Consider the following 24238-nt stretch of genomic DNA (forward strand, 5'->3'; position numbering starts at 1 on the left):
TTCAGTACAGTACTTAAAAATGTGCCTTTAACAAATGGATAATAAAATGTACCATTCTGTAACTATATATTTTATACCAATTGAATCAGTAACAATCACATTTTATGAAGAAAAAGTAACAATTAAACAAACCAGATCAAGAAAAGGAATAGCATTCCTGCTCTAGTTATGGCAGGATGGAGTGCACGAGTTTAGTCATGTCAAGAAGAAAATAGTTACTATTCGCACCATCTATACAATGACTGGTGCGATAATCACAAGTAGTTATATCTTCCATACGTAATACAAAGGAATTTATTGACCCTCATTCCTCACACACTGGACCAGTTACAAGCTCTTATCTTCCGTCTTCAATAACTGCAATAATCACTAATTATATGAGGTCACTTTGTCCATGCATAACATAGTAACAGGGATCATACCCTCTGTCGTCATTGTTTTAATATCTGATTACTCTTCAGATTTTATCTACTGCTTCAGTACTCCCCTGCAGGAGATCCAAGGACACAAGGTATCTGGCAATCACTTCTGAATTCACTCACAAATCACTCGGAGAAATTTCATATTGTTGTCTGTACTGCATTAAGGGACCCACTTACTGTCAAGATATAGCCAACATACAGATATGACAATTTTACTGGGATGGTTTGGGCACATGGAAAGAATGAGTAAAGAAAGCCTGGCAAAAAGAGTGTGGAAGGCAGAGACAGATGGAGTAAACTTGAAGGGAAGACAAAGAATGAGGTGGATGGGTGGGGCATGAGGGGTATTGGGTGTTAAAGGAACGTCTGTTGAGCAGGGAAGGAAGAGAGTAAGAGATAGATGCAAGTGGAGAGTGATTGTGAAAGGATGATAAACTGATGCAGCCCAAAGGAATATCAACTTGCTCCATAAATTCTGGAATGGATGAGGAGGGGGGATCGCCATATAATGAAGCTGTGGAGTTACCCCAGCTTTGGCTGTTGGGCCCTGCCCTGGAGGTGTTGTGTCTTGCTGCTTTACTTCTGATCCAAGAAGAGATCAGAGGGATGGGGATGAAGCTTCATACACAAAGAGCCGAGACTAAAGGAACTCCAAATGGGTTTTGGACAGGCGTGGGATATGTGGTATATGCTTTAACTTAACCCCATTAGGCTGCAATTACACCGAGCAAGTCTGGGCCAACTCTCCTTCACTTCTAGTCTTTAAATATCAGATTAATTTTGTTTCATATATTGAGAAACTGAATGGTGAACTCAAAGGAGTTAAACTTTTACAAATGTTAAACATTGTTGAAGTGTTCTTAAGGAAGTCTATAATGCTGCAAGCATTCTTCTAGCAATTCAAATTCCCAGGATTTGACAAGAATCAGCCCAGACTCATTGGTGTAAACACAGCCTCATAAGGGAGATGGAGGGCTGAGCAAAGCACTTACTCATTTCATGCACATTAAAACACATTTAATGCTTCTTCCATTTCAACACTTTGTTAATGAAGGGTCAACCCTGTACCTTGTCACACTGCCTAGGTTGAGGACAATGCAGCTAGACATAGTACTTCCACATTAAAGCTGGAGTGGGTTTGCCCCCACCTTATCATTATACAATGACCCATCCTCATCCATTCAAAATAATTTACAGAACAAACAAAAAGAAACTCCCTTCAGGAAACATTATCCTTTCTTCCATTCACAACCATCTTTTAAACTCTCCCTTCCCTGCTCCACAGACATTCCTCATTTATCCAAGACCCACTTTACCCCATTTATACCTTGTTCACTCCATTCATAGTCACAATTTTTTCACTAGGCTTTCCTCATTCATTCTTTCCATATGTCCAAACCACCTTACACTCTTTGATCTACCCTATTCAATATATCTTTCCACCCCTGTTTTCTTCATATGGGGTACTGACTGCATAAGTTTTATTGAGTGAATGTTTCAAGGACTTTTGTAACACCCCTATGGACCAGTGTCATCTAGCATTTTTTCATGAATGGAGATTAACCTCTGCTTAACAAAGAATCCTGGTCACTTTTAACATCTGCCATCATTCCATTCTGCTACATCTTTCAAATTTCTATTTTACCACTTTTATAATTCTATCGTATTAGTGCAACATTCTCCACAAAGATAACTAATCATTATACATACATACATACATATACCAAGGCTTTTTCCCCCTTACAAGGGAGGTAGCCAAAAAGGAAAAGGCATAAAATCATTCCCACCCATTCCATCCCTGAATACACTCCACACCCCTCCACCCTCCCTCTTATCTTAGCACCTCCTGGATGATGGGTCATCATTATATCCAACAAAATACCACCCCATTCTCTGGCTCATCTCAACACTTCTCACTTTGTCCATTTTTTTACATGTATTTTTTAAATTATTCAACTTGTACCATTACTGACACTTTATATTTTTAGTATTATTATTTCTGACAATGGTAACTTCTTACATACTATCACTGTCAAATTCATTCAGGATCAATAATTTGGTTTAATGCCACAAACTCCCCTTTCAGAGGAAGTGAGGATTGTGCATCTTTCCATAGGACTTTTCAAACCAGAGAATTTAACGAAGAATGCCCTTACTACAAACTTGTTTGCTTCCAGGCAAGACTCAAACCTTATCCACTATGGACTTCCACCTAAGCAGTGATGGGCTTGGCCAGTGAGCTTCCTTCAGCATGGATAATATTTTAATATCACCATCAATAACATAGTTGTCCAAGGGTCCCTTAAAGCTGATGTGCAGATGTCTTCTGTGCACTCATTTCCTTGTACCAGCAATATGATAATAATTAAAAAATATTCAGTCATACCAATTACCAACAAACATATCCCCAAATATACCTTAACCACTGCATAGTAGCCCTTCCAAAAGTGAAATTCAAAACATATCAACATAAGGAGACTCAATGAGCATCCACATCAGCTGACAAAAAATAAATTAACAACATAATAAATAAATCCACAGTGTGAGTAGTGATGACAAGTTTTATGAAATCAAGTTAAATGTGTTCTGTGGAACAACGAAACCCATACCTTCAGTACATAAAAAAACATAAACATTTGTGATCACTGACTTGAGTGCATAAAAGTAAAAAGTGGGCATCCATATCCACAGATGAAATCTGAATAAACAAACAATATGACACTACATACATCTAAGGTGTAGGACCAATGATGAACTCGAAATGACATTACGCTTCAAGTTGCACTACCCATATCTAGAGTGCATTAGCATAGTTTCACTAACAGTTCTACCTTTCCCATGACAAGGACTATATTATCAGCTGTTTCAACAAGGCAGTATACTTTACATATTCTGTTCTAGGTAACAACCAATATTTTTTTTCTTGTTTCAGCAAAATATTTGTTGAATGCAGCCTTTGTCTAGCAAGACCACCTTTACAAGATCTGCCATTTACTTAATTCACACTGTATCCCATTAGTACAATGAGAGCTTGAACATATGACATCATGCTGAAGAAGAAGTGATTATAGTTGTCATTTTAACATGGGGCTCTTCTGTGGAATGTTGACTAAATTAAATGGGAAGGGTAAACAAGGGTATGATAAAATGGTCAAAATAATTATCTGAACTGCAGAAAACCTCACTACCTGGTTGAACACTACTTTTCAAAAACAAAAAATTCAGACCTATAATGTTTGAAACATAGTATTAGAAAAAATTATAATAATGAATTAATTTAAAAGGTTAACTTGTGCAATATTAAATAAATGGTATAATCAAACTCCCATTCACACTTCTTATTTTAGTGATGCTTAAAAAATCTTGACAAAAATAATTGTTGCCTCAAATTCTGACAAATGGAAACTCACAGCCCCAAACAGCAACAGGCAACAGCCTGCAGTTCCTCCCATAGATCACAGGGAATAAATGCTGGATTGTTGTCTATGCTGTATTAATGTAGGATTTTCTGTGTGAATGACTTACACTAGAAGAGGAAGGAAGTAGTCATTGGTTGTCAGCTTTTCTTGTATGACAAGATTGAAGGAAGTGCAAAGTGGAGAGACACTCGTAGAGATCTCGGACCCACTCCCGACACCAAGTTAAGTGCCAAGAATCTTGAGGTTGCATCTCTAGATGGAGGCAAAGGTGTTGATTGGTTTTAAGACAGGTTGCGGATAAATTATCTTCTCTGATATCTATTTTGCGGGACAACTACTTGCAGACATCTGCCACTGGTCCCATTTAGATAAAATTAATCTAAACTATGATCATAAATGCTAGTCTGATCACCAGGTTTGAATGTCTTTTGGTATCGTGCAATGCATGTGTTTATCTCTGGCTCTAATACAGTATAGTATATAACAACAATGATATTTGTTGCCTCGTATCAGCCCCACAAAGACGCATTTGCACTGCTGGGCACGTTACTACTGGACAGGTACTGTGTTACCGAAAAATCTGGGGTACATTTCCATCAATGTGTATTATACACAATGTGTGTGTGTATATATATAATATACATGTATATACAATGCATATATGTATAACTATATAGATTTTTTTGGTAACACACTACCTGTCCGGCAGTAATGCACCCAGCTCTGCATATTTGTCCTTAAGCTTCTCATCAATTTCTCTGGGAAGAAACATTGTACTAACATCTGTGTTGTATTAATGCGGAACTGTTTCTATGCCACCAGCTTAAAGTAATAGGAGGGGAGCAGTTGTCAGTTGTCAGGTATCTTGTGTGAAAACTGGAGGAAGAATGGTCGAGTTAATAGAGAGATATGTTATGTCCAGTTTGGAAACCAAGTGCCAGACCCTCAGGGCTGCATCTTCTGATGAAAATGCAGCTGTTGACAGATTCTCAAGACAGGAAACAGGGAGACGATTCTCTCTGATGTCCATCTTACACTTGCAGATACATTGGTCTAAAAAGTATATGTCCTTGTACAAGTGTGACAGAATCTGGTCATTTGTGAACTCGGTTTTCTCAACATGATAAAGAATTTTGCATGTGTATGGTTTAGGTAGGCACTAAGAGGGATGTTATATCACTTATGTGGTTATTCTTTTAACTACATAATACAATGCTTACTTCGTTGGTGTTATTTACTTTGCACAAATTTCTATTCTTTTTCATTCTGTAGTTCACATTGTCTCAGAAAAAGTTTATCTTTTTGATTCACTTCTTATTACTCTCTACTGAATGTAACAACTCTATGCACTTTTTTCCCAATTCTTCAACCATTACTTGCTTATATCAAGTCATGAAGGAAAGGCACTGTTCATAGTGTACTGTATTTACGTATTCAACAGTAGCAACGAGATTTTGGTCATATCCATTCCCAAATTCCAAGTTCTTAAAGGCAAAATGATATGAATGTTCTTATTTTACTACATGGAAATTAAATAATTATTAACTTTTAACTAAAACATTTAACTATTGTATTAAGCATAACTACACTATTTCAACAAGTCTGAGAAAAATGACTCGCTTTATGGCAACATCTGTATCTAGAGTTTCCATATAATCCAATTTTTTTGACTCGCTGAAAGAGTATAGAACAGCCTTTCTAACAAGCTCATGCATACGAATTCAGCGCTCATCTCAGCAAAGAAATGGGGAAACAAACATCATCTTTACAATATGTCTTGAATATAACAAGTCAAGAATATCTTTTCATCCTGAAATTAATTTTGGATATATGGACTAAAACTAGTCTATTTATCATAACTTGAAGGAAACTTAACCCCTTCCATACGGTGCAGCACACGTAGGCGTCATGGGGAGCGAGTGTATTCGCGAGGCTGCCATATCGGCGTCTTGATTATATTTATTGTAGTCGCCCCTCCATAATGACATTCTTTCTAATTCTTTTGTAATCGCATTTGCTATGGTTATCAAAATTCACGGGTGAAGAGAGAACGATCGATATAAGCGGTGACTATATTTTATGATGCGAGTATTATTACGACACGTCGTACGGCTGGCATTGGCTGCTGCCACCGAGATCTAAGTCCATGACGCCTACGTGTGCGGCACCGTATGGAAGGGGTTAATAGTGTGTAACACTTATATTAGTCATTGGAGGAAAAATCACTTGGTTAAGTTCACACATGAACAAAAAATTTAAAAAATTATGGAGAACTGTAACTCAACAAAATTAGAAAACTTCAATTCAACTATTCAACAACATCAGAGAGAAAAAAAATCTCTGCCATTATAAAATAAAGAGTAGATCAACTCTATGTAACATTCACCAGCCCAAGTTATGCAATCCTGTCACAAAGCGGGAAAACTTCCTCTTCTTACGTGTACTGTGAAGACCTAATGACCTTCCAGTACATGAACAATTCCAAAAAGAGGAACCTCATTTTCTTATTCTCTCCTACATGGACCCTATAATTCCAGAAATACTGGATTACTCCTAATCTGAAGGACATATCACAACATGAAGACCAAATGATCTTTAATAATAACCCTGTACATCCTGGTTTATAAAAGTGATTCCAGTTAAACCCCTTTCAACTCTCCTCCCTTTCTGACTCGGGTCATCTATTCGAGATGAAAGTATATGTGAATGACTGAGTAAAAAAGATGAAGGAATGCAAAGTGGAAGAGATGACATGGTACTACATATACAATAAGATCTAGATACATGCTCAACATGTTTAATATAGTGATGTGATTTAGAAATATTGTATAATATACATATATCAAAGGCCCTTTCCCCTTTATAAAATAGGTGACTAAACCAAAGCATAAACCTATATCATAAACAAAATAAACAAGGTGGCCAAGATAAATATATAAATGATAATTATAAGCACCTCATTAATGAAAAGCTACCCTGTTCCCCACAATGCTGTTATAGGATATAACTATGATTTCACATGTCTTAAATGAAAACGATACTAATACATATCTTCATTGATAAATACACTCATTTCTTTTGTACAAACCCATTCTTCTATTTTATAACATTGCCTGTCTTAACTGGACCAAGTACAATAAAGTATGTCAGTACTGAGGATATTACTTGTATTAAGTATTTCTGAGTAAAGAATGAAAAGGATGAGTGAGATGGGAATGAAAATAGCGAGGTTTTAGAGGGGTGGATTTACCTACTTCAGAGCCTTAGGTCAAACTCATTAGTGGGTCCCCAATTTTATAGAAATGTGGCATGCTTCAATATCCAATATAAATATATATTATATATATATATATATATATATATTGTAATCTTTTTAAATGGCCAAATTGAATTTAATAGAGTATGGTTATTTTTAACTGAAAAAATGTTTATTGCTCTTTAATACAATATCAGCCTAATCTAATTCATTCTTGTGATTGTTTTTTTTTTGTTTTTTTTTACCATTCTTGCATGACAAATTACTTTCAGCAGGCCTCCAGTTACCCATGGGCACTAAGCCCATGGTCTGCTATGCCTTTTGGTAAATCCGCCCCTGAGGATTCATCACCATTATGCCTACCTAACTTGTATTGTGGGAAATAGCAGAGCTGGGTACATTTCTCAGTCAGGACACTGAGGGACGCACCTGGGAACACACCGAGGAATGCGCCCAGCCCTGGGAAATAGTGAATAAGGGGGCAGGAATCTTTCAAAACATAACATTCACTTTATGAAAAGTGAATGAATGAATAAATACATAAACCAAGAGAAGTTGTAAATTTACTAGAAATTAATCAGATAAACAGATGTTTATAAAAGATATGACACCAATGTCTGTTATGGCAATAATATACTTCTTGAGGTGTAACTATCACTCTAAGGCTCAGAAAATGATAAGGTATTCAATTACTCAAAATTCCTTTTGAAAACCCTAAAAAATAAAAATAAAATAAAAAAATAATAATAAGATAAAATAAAATCACACATCACCATCTACAATTTCATCACAAAATACTGGATATGATACGACACTTCTATGAGATGTAGCTATTACCCTAAGGCTCAGAAAATGATATGGTATTCAATTACTCAAAATTCCTTTTGAAGACCCTAAAGAATAATACTAATAATAAAAAATTAATAAAAAAAATCAAATCAAATCAAATCACACATCACCATCTACAATTTCATCACAAAATAATGGATATGATACAACACTTCAATGAAAACCCCTCATATTCTAGTATTTCAATGAAGCTCTCAGGTCATTAAATGCTTTCTCTTTTTAACAATCATATAAAATTTTGCTATTTTACAATAATTGAATTTGCTATCCTAAACAGATTATCCTCAATATGGGAAATAGAAGAAATATATAAATATATATTTACCCAAATCTTTCACACTGAACATATTTTCTCTTGATGAAAATATGGCAATGTTTATTAATAGATTTCAGTGTTATCTACTGAAAACCTAAAATCTACATCCTTGTCTCATAAACTGTTCACTAAATAGATGTTCTACTACTTCAAAATTATCTTAATCAACATGAACTGGAATAGCCGATTAAAAAAAAAAACTGTCGACACTGTCTTACGTTATACGAATTTTATTCTATACTCTATCACCCCTGACTTGAGCCCTTTGGCATGGCCAGGGAAACCCCATTGTTTACATGTCTAGCAATGACCTGCACATGGCAACCTTTCTCACTGTTAGTCTGTACATTATCTATTTATGGAATATATATATCCATAATATGACTGCATGGTGTTAAGATTGACTTGAGATTTGAGGGAAAGACAATGATTCTGTTGCCACTTGGCAATGTGGCTCATGTGATGGTGCCACCCAAGATGTATATAAAGAGCGAGAGAGGTAGTGAGTCCCTCTGAGGAAAGTGATGGAGTGATGTGGCAGCAGCACAGTCTCACCAAGCCAAACTTAAAGGCTCAAGTTAAAATTGATGGACTATAATCACCACCAGTTAGAACTTCCTTTATACATCTCCCTCCCCTCCAGGGTGAAGCCAGGTTAACACTAGACTGACGGGTATTATAATTCTGTTGAAGTAACACTCTTTTCTTGAATAAAACCATCTGGTATCACACATGACTAAACCTATACAGAAAGCCTGTGGTGGAGGAAATCATCACAGGAAGACTTATCAAATGTCGTCAAGAAACAACTGAACATCACTTACAATTCCAATCACAATAGCAACAGCATTAGCAGTCTAGCATATATGCTCTCTACATACATACATATAACAAGGTTTTTTTTTCCCCTTACAAGGGAGGCAGCCAAAGTCAAAGGCATAAGTCCACTCCCACCCATTTCATCCCCACATACTCCGCTCCCAGTCACCACCCCTCCCTCCCTCTTTTCTTGGCTCCTCCTGGATGACAGGTCATCCCTGCATCTTGTCCACTGCCCTGGGTCAGAAGCAATGCAGCAAGACAGCACATCCACAGCAAGGCTGTTTAATTTAATCGGTGATCCCCCTCTCTGCCCCCTCATGCAGAAAAAGAGAAGACAGGAAGAAATCCCTTTACTTTCTAAAAAATAGAAAATAAAAAATAAAATAAAAAATACATAAATAAAATAAAATAATAACAATAATAAAAACATCAACCCTGAACAATTTTGCATCGCTTTTACAACTACGCAATTAATTAAAGCAAAAAAATATATACATATCTGCTACACCGGAGTGCAGTCTGTATGTTATCTAATTTCTATGTCATCAGTGTAAAGGTGATTACAGGACATATAAATAGTACATATTTTGCAAATCTGCCATCGAACAAACACTATCAGTATCACCAGGCCATTTCACTCTGCCATGTGCTATACCGTTATACTGTCTTCCATGAAATGACCCTATCCTAAACCGACACCCAGGCTTAGTCGTCAAATATTTATATCTTACTGGCACTACATCATGACATTAAACAGATTTTAAATGTTGTTAATAGACAGTATTACTAACTAGCATGTAAAAAGAGAGTAACAATAGCTACTATGCATGCCCTGCAATTAACTGATACTATCATGAAACCTGTTTGTTAATTTTCTTAGGAATCTGTTCCATCTCTAATACCTTGTCTTCCGATGTCATTTGATGTTTCATTAGATATGTCAATTGTCATATTTTGTTCCCAAATTCTATCATTTTGAGAAGTGGTTCTTCATCTTGGGGATCTACGAGCCGAAAGGGAAAGAAGGATAACAAAGTCAATGCCGAGTTTCAGTGAATTGACACCTGCAAAGTAGTCGTCAGTGGTCCTCAACCTCCAACAGGTCTCTAGAAAAAATCCTGTTGCATTTGCGTGGGTCTGTTTATATCATCACCCTTGTAAAAAAATTGCCTAAGTAATTTTTTGTCAATTTCTGGATTTTTTTTTTTCCTAAATAAATTTTTCATTGCTCCTTGTGGTACATTTCCCAATGTTTTATTTAGTGTCTGAGTCGGTTAAAACTACGTTAGGAGGAACATTATGTACATCTATAAAATAGAAAAACCATTTTTTTTTCCTGAAAAGTTGGACAAATGACTCAGGCACATTCTTTATAAGGCTGACGATACGTCACTGCCCAGTAGAAGGATAAAAAAGGAAGCAGTCAATGATCTACAGAGCTGGGCATGTTCCTCGGAGGCACGGTCGATAGAGTCCCTGACTGTCACTAGGGCGGTCTGGGTTCGAATCCTGCCCAGGGCTGAAATAATTTCAGCATCGCTGCGCTTCGAGTCATTACTCTAACTCTCGTGGGCGGGGAGCTGGGTGTGTGTGTGCGTGTAAGGTCACAGCATTACCCGCAGATCAGTCATACGAGCTCTGAGCTCTCTTCCGGGAGGGAAATAGCTGTCGATCACAAGTCCAGCACATGATCCAAAGACCAAGGTGAATTCCTTGGTGTCCTGAGCAAAGTCATGCCAGTCAGAACACTGAGGAACACACCAAGGAATGCACCGAGGAACGTGCCCAGCTTTGCCAATATGCTTTCATGTCAAAAAAGTGACGGGAAGATAGCTGAAGTTAGAAGAGCGAGAGGCTGGCCTCGACACAAAGTGCCAGCCTCTTAAGTGCACAACCGGATGAAAGCGAGGTCACGAATAAGATCCGAAGACAAGTGGCTGGGAGACGAGTTTCTCTAATGTCCGTTTCACAGGACCCCCACATGCAGGTACCTATCCTTGGTCCCCAAGAAAAAGGAATTTTCTAAATCAACAAAGAAATGAACATTAAACCAAGTAGATGGATGAAATATCGTGTTTCTTGAGTAGGGAAAGAACTGGGCAATATAGGAAGAAGTGTCTTGCATCTTCTGTGTGGTGATTGCACCTGGGAGATATCAACATAAAAATGGGGGGAGACTGCAACAGACCATAAGGCCTACACTAGACAGCTCCGTGTCCCCTTTTGACTTTGTGGTCAAGCCTTGTGGCTCCCTTGGATTACAGGGAGATTTATTTATTTCATCTTTTAGTTAGAAGGAGTAGTGGGACACAAAGGCAAGGGTCTAGTACTAAGTGGAGAACATAAGGGCACAGGCTAATGAACACAAGGGGTGTAGAAACAAAAGCTAACTAATGATGGAAACAAGGGTTAACTATTAAAACACAGGGGGGCTGGTCAGCATGGTAGTAAAATAGTTAGGAACCACTAATTTTGAATACTGGCACTGAATCGAGAAGCTGACTGATGCATACAAGTAAACCTAATATTGAATTTTGTATAATAAGGTCTGTGATATGTAGCTTCTATAAAATATCTACACAAAATAGGGTTACTTAAATGCAACGTTAACGAAATTCAAGTTTGTCGACTGGAGTTTTTGTTACGAGGTATGTTGGTCACTAACAAGACATACAATGCTACGAAACTAGCTCGAATCACAATTATTTCAAAATGATGGTGATTAAGCAGCCTCTCGATAGCCCAGTATCCATCACTGGTCCTACTCAATAAAATGACAATTAATCAACAAAGAAAAAAACTTTCACAAGACTTTCCTTACAGGAAGCTAATACCAATGTGGACCAGATATCCACATAGAATAGAAATTCCTCGAGTGTTTTATATTTCCCAAACCAAAGAGCTCCAGTTTGATCCCCAAGCAATCCAACCATGCTGGACCTAAAAGGTGGTAGTTTTACCCACGATTAAATGCCTGTAAGGCATAGAAATTTCTCACCCAGGATGCTTGACGCCCTACTCCGAACCATGGACAACGCTCCTACGTCTCTTAATCCAGCACTCACCAACCCCCACCTGTGCAGACCTTTGTGCCCAGGACATAAACCCACTTCAGGAATTGGTCAAGGACATAAAACACCTCCAATTCCCGAAGTCCTGGGCCCAAACGTCAGCACAAGTGGCGGTTGGCAAGTGTCCGATTAAGAGACATAGGTGTACACTGAAAAATGTGAGCTAGATTATAATCACATATCAGACTGGAAATGTATATAATATAATAGACACCTATTATTCACTTCCTTCTCTGACACTCTTCTGTGAATCGCTATGAGATGCAGACTCCTCACTCTGCTCCTCTTCCTGGGGCGCCGCATTGTTTCTAGTCTCGTCCTGAGAGTCACTCGAACTGACACGAAGGTTCTCTAGTTTTTGGTAATCTGTACAACAATCTGACGTATAGCACGGTGGAATGTCAGCAATGTCTTCATAAAGGAATTCTACGATATCCCTTATCTCTTCCGATTCGGAACTGACAGTGTCGTAATCGCAAGAATTACGTCGAGAATTCTTCTGACAGGAACGAGATTCTTGTTTTGCATCGTCAGCTTCTGAATTGCCTGAACGACTACATTCCTCCTCCTCGTCTTCCTCCTCTTCCTCTTCTCCTCCTTCCTCCTCCTCCTCTTCTTCATCTGAATCTGAGAAATCTGTATTCGACATGTCATCTGCATCTGAGGAATCTAACATATCAGATGAGAAGAACAGCATCGAATCAGCATAATATGAAGACCCTTCGGAGGTATAAAATGTTTCATCGTCATCACCATCATCGTCCTCAAACAATGATTCATCAGATTCAGAGCATGCCTGGTCACAACACAAATTCTCTAGTCCAGTTATATGTTTGCAGATTTGATGTTTAGCCGTTTCAATCTCAAAAAAGATAGCAAGCGAGTTGGGTAATCTTAAGAGTTCAACAATTTCTTTAACATGATCAGGTGTCAGAGAATTCTTGCAGAATTTAGTACACAAGTCACAAAGAGCTAAATCTGGAGGAAGTTTTTTGGATGCATTTGATACAAAAATACTGTCAAAAATTGTTCTCACACACAACTGTCTTAGACCTGCACTGCACTGCCCAAACATCAACGGCACCAGATCACTCGTTTCTCGAAGGTGCGGAAAATTAGTATAAAACAGATGGGAGACGACTTCAGCCGCTACATTCACAGTATTGAGGCAGCCCTGATCCACCAACGGTGAAATAGCAGTGGCGATGATCTTCTCCACGAGATGTTTATGAGGTGGGAGCTTGTGCATGTGACACTCGTCTGCAGCAGTCGGATTCGAAAATACCTGAAAATATCGTAACCTAAGAGGTGAACTGGCTAACAAAGGTGCAAATAATGCCGAGGTCAGCGAAGACACTTCCTGAAGTGCTGCCCTCTGGCATGAGTGGTTGGCCGGCGGAGGACCTGAAACACAGAGGAAGATGTTACATTGAATATTTGCTCCGTCATCCTTCAGCCGACAGGCAAGAGCCGTGGCACCCACGAACACAGCTCGGAAGAATGTGGTTTCTCCACAACAGTTGTAATGATTTAAATCTAAAGCATCAGTGCCGTCACTCATGGCTTCGTAAAGTTCTAAGGAGACTCTAGGATCATTTCGGAAAATTATGTCCATTAACGGAGAGTTTCCGTGAGCATCACAAATGTTGAGCTTGACTCTGGATGTAGCTAAGAGTCTTTTTGCAAGCTCTGTATCTTCATGTTCTGCAACCCAATGGAACAAGGTTTTATTTGAAAAGGTTGTCGTGATACTAGGATCGCTTCCGTAGTCAAGAAATACATCAATCAATTCACTTGTTTCTTCTATGAGTTTTAAACAATCATCCATTGTTGGTTTACATTCCTCCCCGGTCAGAGATATCGTGTTTGTGATAAACTCCAACTTATCTTCGTCAGACTCCAGGAATATTTCCAATACTTCACACAAGATGTCTACATCCCCCTTGACATAACTTTTCAAAAGTTCGTAATAAACCAAGAGTTCTTCAAAAGGACTCGGAGAGGCACGATCTATATCTCCATATGGAATGCGGAGATTTGGATTTGCCCCGTGCTCGACTAATAAACGAGCCAAATTCAAGTTTCGGCAGTGGTCCGAATGGTGGTTGTTGGTGAGGACCATGTGAAGTGGTATGTTCTCATAAGGACCATCATTAAGATACTGTGGATCCGAAGTTGACAAGATGATTTTTTCAGCCTGTTTGAAATCTCCATTTTCAATGGCAACGGTGAGAGGGGTTTCATTCATGCCAATCTGTCCTTGGAAAACTCTTCGTCCAGCCATCCTGGTACACCTGCGGGAGAAAATCACACTGACTTTCTTTACCCAGGAGGCATATCTTAGGACTATGAATACTAAATGAATAAACAAATGAAGTGAGAGCACAAGAGAATAATCTATACTAATTATAGTTATTAGTCGATCAATTGTTGCCTCAAGTTTCACTAAGTAGAAAACCAGCAGCCTTATAGTACCTGGCAACAGTGGAGGAAATTTTGGACTGTTGTCCGTGTTGTGCCTGTGTACATACATATACCAAAGGCCTTTTCCCCCTTACAAGGGAGGTAGCAAAACAACAAAAGGATAAAAACCACTCCACCCATTCCATCCCCCAACATACTCCACTCCCATTCACCCCCTTCCCTCCCTTTTATCTTGGCACCTCCTGGATGTGTCTGTGTAGGGCTGTTTTATGTCACTGGCTGAAAGCAGTGGGGAGAGGCAAGTAGTTGCTAGTTGTCACCTCACCATGTGAGAAAACATGAAAGAAATACAGCTGAAGTTGATAAAGATATTGGGCCCAATCCAGAGAGTGCCAGCCCCTCAGGGTTGGCACCATTACCCACTCAGGGATTTAACCTCTTTGGTACGATGATGCCTACGTAGGCATCTAGAGGCATGAGCGGGTACACGAAGATGCCGGCATCAGTGTCTTGATTATATCTTTTTGTAGTTGTACATGAGTTACCCCCAGATTCTGTGAACTGATTTGATCACATTTTCTGTGTTTATTATTACTCAAAGTGAAAGAGAATGAGTAATACAGCAGTGACTTTATATTTTATAATGCAAGTAGTGTGATGCATTGTTCATATGGCAGCCAATGCTGCACGCAAGAATTTGACTCGTTCTTATGTGGTACCTGCATGCTCTTGATGACATCACACACAGACTCTAGTCAATTTCAACCTAATGGTGTTGTCACATTATTCTGCCCAATCAACATGTTCCTCATAAATCTCTATGACCAAAGTTTAAAAAAGAGAGGGAGGCTATTCTCATGAACAAAAGAGTAAATAAATACATGAGTAAAAAGCATTTGGAAGGTTATGTTCATAAAGTGACTACTCACACAGCAGTTGATTAGGCTGCCTGCTGTGTAACACAACTGTCACAGAAGAAGATGCAAGTCTCCTGCTACTTCTGTAGTCACCTGCTGACCACAATTCATTTGGCTTGATTCTTCAGGTCTGAAAAGAGGAAAAACACAGACATTATCATTTCCCAAAATCACAGGAAGTGTTAATAACATTCATGCCTTTGCTTTTACCCCACTGAGTAATAGACATTTGGAACAAGTTAGATGAGAAAGTGGTGTGTGCAAAAACAATACACAAATTTAAAAACAGTCTAGATAAAATGAGATATGAAGATGGGACACCACGAGCATAGCTCCCCTTCCCACAAAATACAACTAGGTAAATACACTCCTTTCATACTACTCTGGTCATGGTTTACTGATTTACTGTTCTTATGGTCTGCCACAACTGCAAGGTCATATGGTATGACTCAAAAGGTCCCCTGTCAGCATGCTTTATCAATGCAATCGGAGGTTGCAGGTCTTCTGGAAGAGAGACCAGGGGCAATGGATTGATTGACGGATCAATTTAACACTTTGAAATAATTGTTGCTTCAAGTTTCACTGACTAGAAGCCCCCCAACCCCATATTGGCTGGCAACAGTCTTTTGGTCCTCCTGTAGATCTTTCAAGAAAGACACTTTAGCCTGTCGTCCCTGGTATATCTGTGTGGGACAGTTTCTATCTATGTCACCAGCTTATAGTAGTACAGTAGTTGTATAAGGGAAGCACTTGCCAGTTGTCAGTTCTCCTTCTGTGAAAAGGTGGAAATACCATTTAAGTTGTTAGATCTTCAGCCTGGTCCATAGACCAAATGTCAAGTACCTCTGGACAGAGATAAGAATGATGGCAAGTTTTGTAGATGGGCACTAAAGAATTTATTCTTTCAGACATCCTTCTTGCTGGACCACCATTGGCAGGTACTCATCATTGGTCCCTGTGTGATAGGTCTGCAAGAACAAATTGAAGTAAAATATTGACCGATAATATCTCCTATTAAAAGAAATAGTCATTATAAAGCTTGGCAGTAGAAAGGGTGCTATCATTAGGCTGAATCAGCATAGAAAATGGAGGTATTTTCAGTACGAGACCAGTTTAAGCCACAATTAACATTTTTACAGGCATTTCTGTGGAAAACCAAATATAACTGTAAAACTGAATAACCAAAGTACCACAACATTTTGGGCTCCTGAGGAAACAATTGTTGGAGAAAACTAAGAGAATGAATGTTGCATTTCTAGCTATGTTCTTATCATTTCTGACAAGGATCTCATGTAAATAAATGGATACAATGATGGATTGCCAAGAGTTTCTCCAATCCATCTTTCCAATAAATATTTCTGGTTATGAGTACAAATACCATATTCACTACAGACATAGAACATATCCTGTTTTTCATGCAAAGTCAATCAATTCAATTGTTGTTTCAAGTTTTGTTGACTGGAAACCTATAGTCCCCAGGATCTCCATCAACTTCATTTGTATTTTCTTCATCTTTTTACATAAGGTGAGCTAACATAGAGGAACTTCTCTTCTCATCCCATCGTTATGAACCAATAACAGAAACAATTCCACATTAATACATCATATATGCCTGAGGCCAAGAGTGGAAAATTATCTTCAAATCCAAAAAATTGAAATTTCTGGAAAAGACATATCAGCTCAAAAAGACCATGGGGCAGTGGGCAAGATGCAGGGATGACCCGTCACCCATGATGAGCCAAGATAAGAGGGAGGGAGGAGGTGGATGGGAGTGGAGCATATGGGGATGGACTGGGTGGGAGTGGATTTTGTGCCTTTGTTTTTTGGCTACCTCCCTGGTAAAGGGGAAAGAGCCTTTGGTATATGTATGTTTATATGTAATAGCAAATGAAATTAAACAATTACAAAAGTATAATATTAAAGATCTGAAAGTGCTGATATGGGATAACCTGTCACCTGATAAAGATATCAACAAGACTGTGGAGGAGACATGGATTACAGAGGAACATGAAGGTGGGCTTTCACTACATGGATGATTTTTGTCTGCTGGCAACCATGAATGGCTCCAAAGGATCCCACTGGGCAACTACTGTAAAACTGGAATTGCCCACCCCTGTATATATATATATATATATATATATATACGCTCCTCAACTTACGTTTTAGTTACGTTCCGAACGGCCGAACGTAAGTTGAAAATGAACGCAAGTTGTTACAGTACTATACATCAGTAAATTCTATTACCGTATCTTACAAATCACCCCTAAATCATTAATTATACACATGACATTGTAAAATAATAAGATTAATTTCAAATAAATTAAATTCAAGCAACATAAATTGAGATGGTGGAGGAGGAGGATGAGGCAAGGCACTTTCAGTCTGTCGTTTGTGCAATGTAAACAATGGACGCAGCGTCGTGCGCAAGTATTGTTTGAACTACGGAGAGCGCGCTAAACTAAAAAATTCACTTTTTTTTTTTTTTTTACAATTTTTTTTACAGTGTTCAAACGTAAAATTGAAAAAACATAAAATGAATGAACGTAAGTAGAGGAGCGTCTGTATATATATATATATATATATATATATATATATATACATACATACATATACACACACACACACATATATAAAACATGCTCACATTGAGGCTAACACAGCTATGAGGAAAAATCTTAGCCATTTTTTCAACATCTCTGGTGGATTTCGTCTACAGACAACCACGAGTTGCTCCACAGGACCCCACTGGGCAACTACTGTAAAACTGGAATTGTCAAGCCCTGCTTTTCAATCATTACAATCAATCAATCAATCTGTTGCTCCTGATCTCTTGCAGAAGACCTGTAGCCTCCAGGCAGACCCATAAATCACTTAGGGTAGAGATTTTGTGTTGTCTGGGGATTGTTCATGCAAGACATTGTAGTATGAGGTGTTCTGTGTTCTGCCACACATTACAAAAGCATGCAATCTAAACTCACATATGAAGATAAGTTATATTTTGACTAACACCAGATTTTTTTTTCTTTTCCATTTTTATGGGACCATACTTAACAATGAGGTTATAGCATATTTCTAGTAACCCCAATTATTTTGGCTTTCACCAGGCTATAGCATTAATTTCATCTCACATATAAGAGTATAATCTGAAACAAATACGACAAAAAATTATGCCAAACATGCAAAATAAGAATAGCAAAATCAGTAAAATTTGATCATCACTATCTTCTGCATCATTGAGTAAAAGCAGCAATGACTGCAACAGCTCTGTAGGGAAGAGGCCAAACGCAGTATGGGAGTCCAATATATTTTATGTTTCACCCAGCAGGGCTTCTTCAGAATTCTGAAGAAGCCCTGCTGGGCAAAACGTAAAATATATTGGACTCCCATACTCTGCGTTTGGCCTCTTCCCTACAGTTCTGCATCATTGCTGTAAAAAAAATGTAACATGTTTAAATACTCAAGGGTTTATTAGAGTGGCAGCCTGCTTGGCTCCACAGTAAAACAAACAATAACAATACCAATCAATCGTATGATCAAAACACAGAACCTTCACAGGACAAAATCAAATCCTACAAAGGCATTTGGAAACCACAAAATGTAAACAAGAGAACAAAGGACATTATCTAATGAAAACGCCAATATATCACATTTGCAAAAGTGTTTATATGTTGTTTCACTTTGCTCTTATATCTGAATGCCTTTCTTGGAATTATATTTTCAAGAGACCTATATTTTGAATTCTAAGTATAGGAATTAATTAATATTCTTCTGAATCTCCTGATTATTTGTTACCCTATCTCTAGTCCTACAGTAAATTGCCTGACTACAGACTGGATCACTCAGTCTAAGAAAGACTAACTGAGGTGAGCTGACTTATAGGCCCCCGTTATGTAACAAGTGGCAACACATAGGCAGTTCCATAACATAACAATATGACCAGGAAAAGATTAACCCTTCACTATGGATGACATCATATAATGTCCAAGCATACCAGTGGCACCACTGTGGGTGACATCACATGATGCAATACAATTGTCCCTTGGTATACATGGTTTAGAGAAAAGAGAGCTCATGATTAAGTATATGAGGGTTTTAAGAGGTCATGGAAACAAATTAAGATAGACTACATGTGTAAAGGATGTGAAAAAATGCACTGTTCCATATGGATGCATAAATACTTGGAATAATTTAGAAGGTGATACAGCTCAAGCTTGAACAATACATGAATTCAAAGCTGAATATGATAATTGGAAATCAAGGATATACAGATTGATCTCTCATTAATGGACTAAAAGGGGGGTAACGGTGTCCGTTGATGTGAATAATCCGTTGATTTGGAGTGGTTTTTGGGTGGCATAGTGATTGCACAGCACTAAACAACAGCACCAAAAACACCGCAAACACAGTTAATTAATGTCCGTTAATGAGAGGTCAATCTGTAGATTAAATTAGAAATGTTCACGAATTTGAAACTAGGTATGATAAACTGAAGAGTAGGAGATGGGACCCAATGAACATTGCCCCTTTCCTATATACTACAGTTAGGTAAATACTGTACATGGATTATCATCAGGAGACATAAATATTGTTTTGAAAGGCATGGGGTACTGTGGGAAAGGACATATGTAGTACAGACGCTCCTCTACTTACGTTCATTCGTTTTATGTTTTTTCAATTCTACGTTTGAACTGACTGTAAAAAAAGAATTGTAAAAAAAAAAAAATTGAGTGAATCTTTCAGTTTAGCGCGCTCTCCATAGTTCAAACGATACTTACGAATGATGCTGCGTCCTCCACTATCTCAATTTATGTTCCTTGAATTTAATCTATTTGAAATTAATGTTATTATTTTACAATGTTATGTGTTTAATCAATGATTTAGGGGTGTTTTATAAGATACGGTAATAAAATTTACCGATGTATAGTACAGTAACATTACGTTCATTTTCAACTTAAGTTCAGCCATTCGGTACGTAACTAAAACGTAAGTTGAGGAGTGTCTGTACTGAACATCCAAAGTTACTATCAAGATTCAAACCATCTGTTGCTTGACATGCTACATACTCCACACCCTATGCCATGCCATCCTGCATTCCCGTGCTCATCCAGTCTCACTGTACCTATGTTTAAACACGGCAAACTGACTGAAACCCACCACTGGATACAAGGTACAGTGTACAAAATATGTACATAGGGAGTGAGGGATTATTATTATTTTTTTTTAAGTGATGATAGTGTGGAAGCTGGAGTTACGAGTAAGGACAACTGGCATGAGAAGTTATCCTGTTTCACAGTACAGTGTACTGTACATCGTTTGCTGTTTTTGTGGCTCTTTAGCATTTGTATATTAAATAAGGCATTTGTAGACATGTACATAGGAGTTTTCTTCACTTAAATAAGGAAATGGGCAGCCATTTCTAGAGGGATGGGGTGGGGGGCAGCAAAAATATGCTAACAATAGACATGGGTGTTTCCTTTACTTATATTATGGAATGACTGCAATAATGATAATAAACTTATCATAAAGTGACTACAAATGCAAACACCACCCAGGGGACATTGAGAGTACAATGTCAAGGTAGTGGCAGTGCAGTAAAGTGATCCCGTGTGACATGTAATGAAAATAAAATATAGTGAAATATCACTCAGCAAAATAAATATGAAGTACTGTGCATTACATAACATTATATATAGACCATGGACTAAAATCTACTGTTTCCAAATTTGCTGATGATACAAAACTGTGCGGAATAGCAAATGATCACTAAAACCAATTAGATATTCAAGAACATTTAGATAAACTACAGCAATGGTCTGAAAAGTGGCTAATGAAACTTGACACAAGTAAATGTGAGGTTATGCACATAGGTAAAGATAACAATAAGTACATTTACAAGTTATTTGGAAATTCGTTAACAAAAGTGGATAGTGAAAAGGATCTCGGCCTAATTATCAGTAACGACCTCAAATCATCCAAGCAGTGTATTTCAGCCTCTGAGAAAGCAAATAAGATTCTAGGACTGATTGCACGATCTTTTGAAATCAAAAGTCCATCACTCATTAACAAGGTATATAAATCATAGTTCGTCCACATTTGGAACATGCTGTTTCCGTATGGTCACCGAATCTCATTAAAGACATTGACAGACTTGAAATAGTACAACGGCGAGCCACAAAACTGATTCCAAATATCAAAAATAAATCATACAAAAATCGACTAAAACATATGAATCTGTTTTCCTTAAAAAAGCGTAGACTCAGAGGTGACTTGATACAGGTCTTTAAGATTTTAAAGGGAATTGACAACGTCAAAAGTGACAAAATTTTCACATTGAATGAGAATTAGACAAGAAACAATGGTCTCAAACTGTCCGGAAATAGATTCAATTTGGAAGTGGGTAGAAACAACTTTGCCAACCGTGTAGTTCATGAATGGAATAAACTTCTTTCACAGGTAGTGCAATGTAGTTCAGTTCGAAGCTTTAAGAATCATTTAGATAAACACCTAAGCAAGATGCTGTAATGATTATAATTTATTTTATATTATTTGTTTTTGTTTTGTTATCATTTGTCTGTCTGATTTCCATTTATTATTAGTTATATGTCAATTTATTATTATTTACTATTTACCTGTTTGTTTATTAGTTAACTATACCTATGCATTTATTTATGTATTTTATTTGTTATTTACATTATTATAGTTTTTATTTATTATTTTATTATTATGATTTTTTTTCGCATCCGACCTAGATATGGACCAAAAGGTCTCCTGTCGGCATGCTCCGCCTTTGTAATCCTTTATGCCAATTCACTGATCCTTTACTGCCACAGAGTACTCATAAGTGTAATGTTAACACATGTAATTGATAAAATTAACATTATACACTTGGTCAACATAATCTTATAAAAAAAAATAATAATAATAAAAAAGCTGACCAATTTATAAAATCACTGCCTGCTCATTGAAAGTCCAAAAAAGTCTCAATCCTACATCACTGCAAAGTTGAAGGTATATACATCCAATAGTGCTTTAATTTAGATTGTAGGTCACTTACAATGTAAGTTATAATTCTTTTTATCTTTGTTGACATATTGTTTGTCTTGTTTTGTCTTACTGAAAAATCTTGTGAGGTGCGCATAATGTAACACTATTATCATTATTATTGCTAACAGCCAATGAACATATCTATCTTTATGGATATCACACATAACGTAAATGAAACACCACCGAGGTAGAAGGCTGAAGCCAACTCAAACCACAACTCATATGTTACACTGGGTAAAATTTCACTTTGACATATGGTGGAGCTGAACTGTCAGTACATTATGGTAGCAATTTCTAACTTTATCCTAACCTGACTTAAACTAATCATAGTGTGTGGTTCTGTTAGAAAGCTTTTTGTGCATCATTCTGTGGCAACACTTGACTAAGAGCATGAAAGTACATGTATACCTTTAAAATAAAATTTACAAAACATACCCATTTTACCCAACGTTTAGCCAAATGGCATGACTGCTCATCCCCATTTATCAATCCTGCTTTCCTGTCACACACCCACATTAGAAATATTTGAACATTAATAATCTACAAGAATTAGCGCAGCTATATTCTGATTAAATTTTGACACATGTACCAAATTTCATATTACATACTTATGTCTCCTTTCCTACTACAAATACCAACACTGAACACTTCAAATTTGCAATTTACTTCAAACAACAAAACACTGTTCCTGATAAACTGCTTTAGATAAGATAACAGCCAAAGATATTTGGTAGGCTTCCTTAATCCTGTTCTTGTTACATTAAAGTTTACATGCCTTAACCTTCCTGAGGTGAGGTTTATCTTTGTTAATAGGGGCGGGGATGGGGGGAAGGGGATATCAAGTCCTCTAATGAATACGGCAATTAATATTCAGTCGAATTCAACAAGTACACGAGTAGCTTCCAGCCAACATACATGTAAGCACTTTCACCATTAAATATACTTTATGGCGATGTAATACTCATATCTGTCGCACTGTCACCGACCCTGCCCACCAGCCTCAATAGAATTAAATGAGATAAATTCGTGTTTTGAAGATTTGGTCCACTTCAGTTTTGAAAGGAGACATATATTTGTTCGTGTATTATCAATCTGTAAAACTTACCTATATCATGAAAAATATGTTCAGCATTGACGACAGCCTTTAATAAAATAAATCACAATAAATAGAAGTTTCCGTGCATATCCTCCTCCCATTCTCTACGTCATGTACTCTCTTGTTTACATGCAACTGACGCAGAGATAGTTGAACAAGTCACGCCTCTGACTTAGTCATATCGTTTCACGAAAAACTGTCATAAGGAGCAACTATTACATTTGTTTATAGTCCAGCAATTTTTGTAATATATAAGTAGCTAGCTTCAGGGTCATCTTACATAACTCAAGTTTTTTCTCTAAGAAATAACAACGTATAACTGCCACATGCATTTATGTGATAAAATCCTGTACCTCTACGGGATGTTGCTACAAAACTTTTATGCGCTTAATTGTATGGAGTTTAGTGACATTCCTACGGACCAAGGTTTTACAATATTCCCTTGTGTTTTAGTGAATAATCTCCACTTAAAAATTAATGGCAATTACTTCTCTTATTCTGCTTCCTTCTACCCCACCTTTGCTACTGATTTCACCTCTTTTGCACGATAGTTTTCAAAGTTGGAACCACCAGTTTTCACCAACAGTATATCAAAATTTAGT

General features: G+C 37.5%; 1 protein-coding gene across 2 annotated transcripts; it reads right to left on the reverse strand.

The window, feature by feature from the left end:
• Nucleotides 1–54: 54 nt before the first annotated feature.
• Nucleotides 55–23776, reverse strand: LOC143041433 (uncharacterized). Of its 2 annotated transcripts, XM_076213297.1 has the most exons (4): nt 23646–23776; nt 16251–16464; nt 15509–15626; nt 55–14449 (listed from the first exon to the last, which is right to left on the reverse strand). In XM_076213297.1, the coding sequence occupies exon 4, from the start codon at nt 14437–14439 to the stop codon at nt 12373–12375; it is 2067 nt and encodes a 688-aa protein (XP_076069412.1). In that variant the 5' UTR covers nt 14440–14449; nt 15509–15626; nt 16251–16464; nt 23646–23776; the 3' UTR covers nt 55–12372. The 2 variants fall into 2 exon arrangements, with proteins under 2 accessions (XP_076069412.1, XP_076069411.1); XM_076213296.1 differs by lacking the exon at nt 16251–16464 and having other exon boundaries at nt 23646–23772.
• Between the last annotated feature and the right edge of the window lie 462 nt (nt 23777–24238).

This window comes from Oratosquilla oratoria, chromosome 31 (genome assembly GCF_046742065.1).
Source record: "Oratosquilla oratoria isolate Oo_2021 chromosome 31, ASM4674206v1, whole genome shotgun sequence".
Lineage (NCBI taxonomy): Eukaryota > Metazoa > Arthropoda > Malacostraca > Stomatopoda > Squillidae > Oratosquilla > Oratosquilla oratoria.

Coding starts and splice junctions, on each gene's coding strand:
- LOC143041433 (XM_076213297.1), bottom strand. CDS start 14,439: ATGGCTGGACGAAGAGTTTTCCAAGGACAGATTGGCATGAATGAAACC.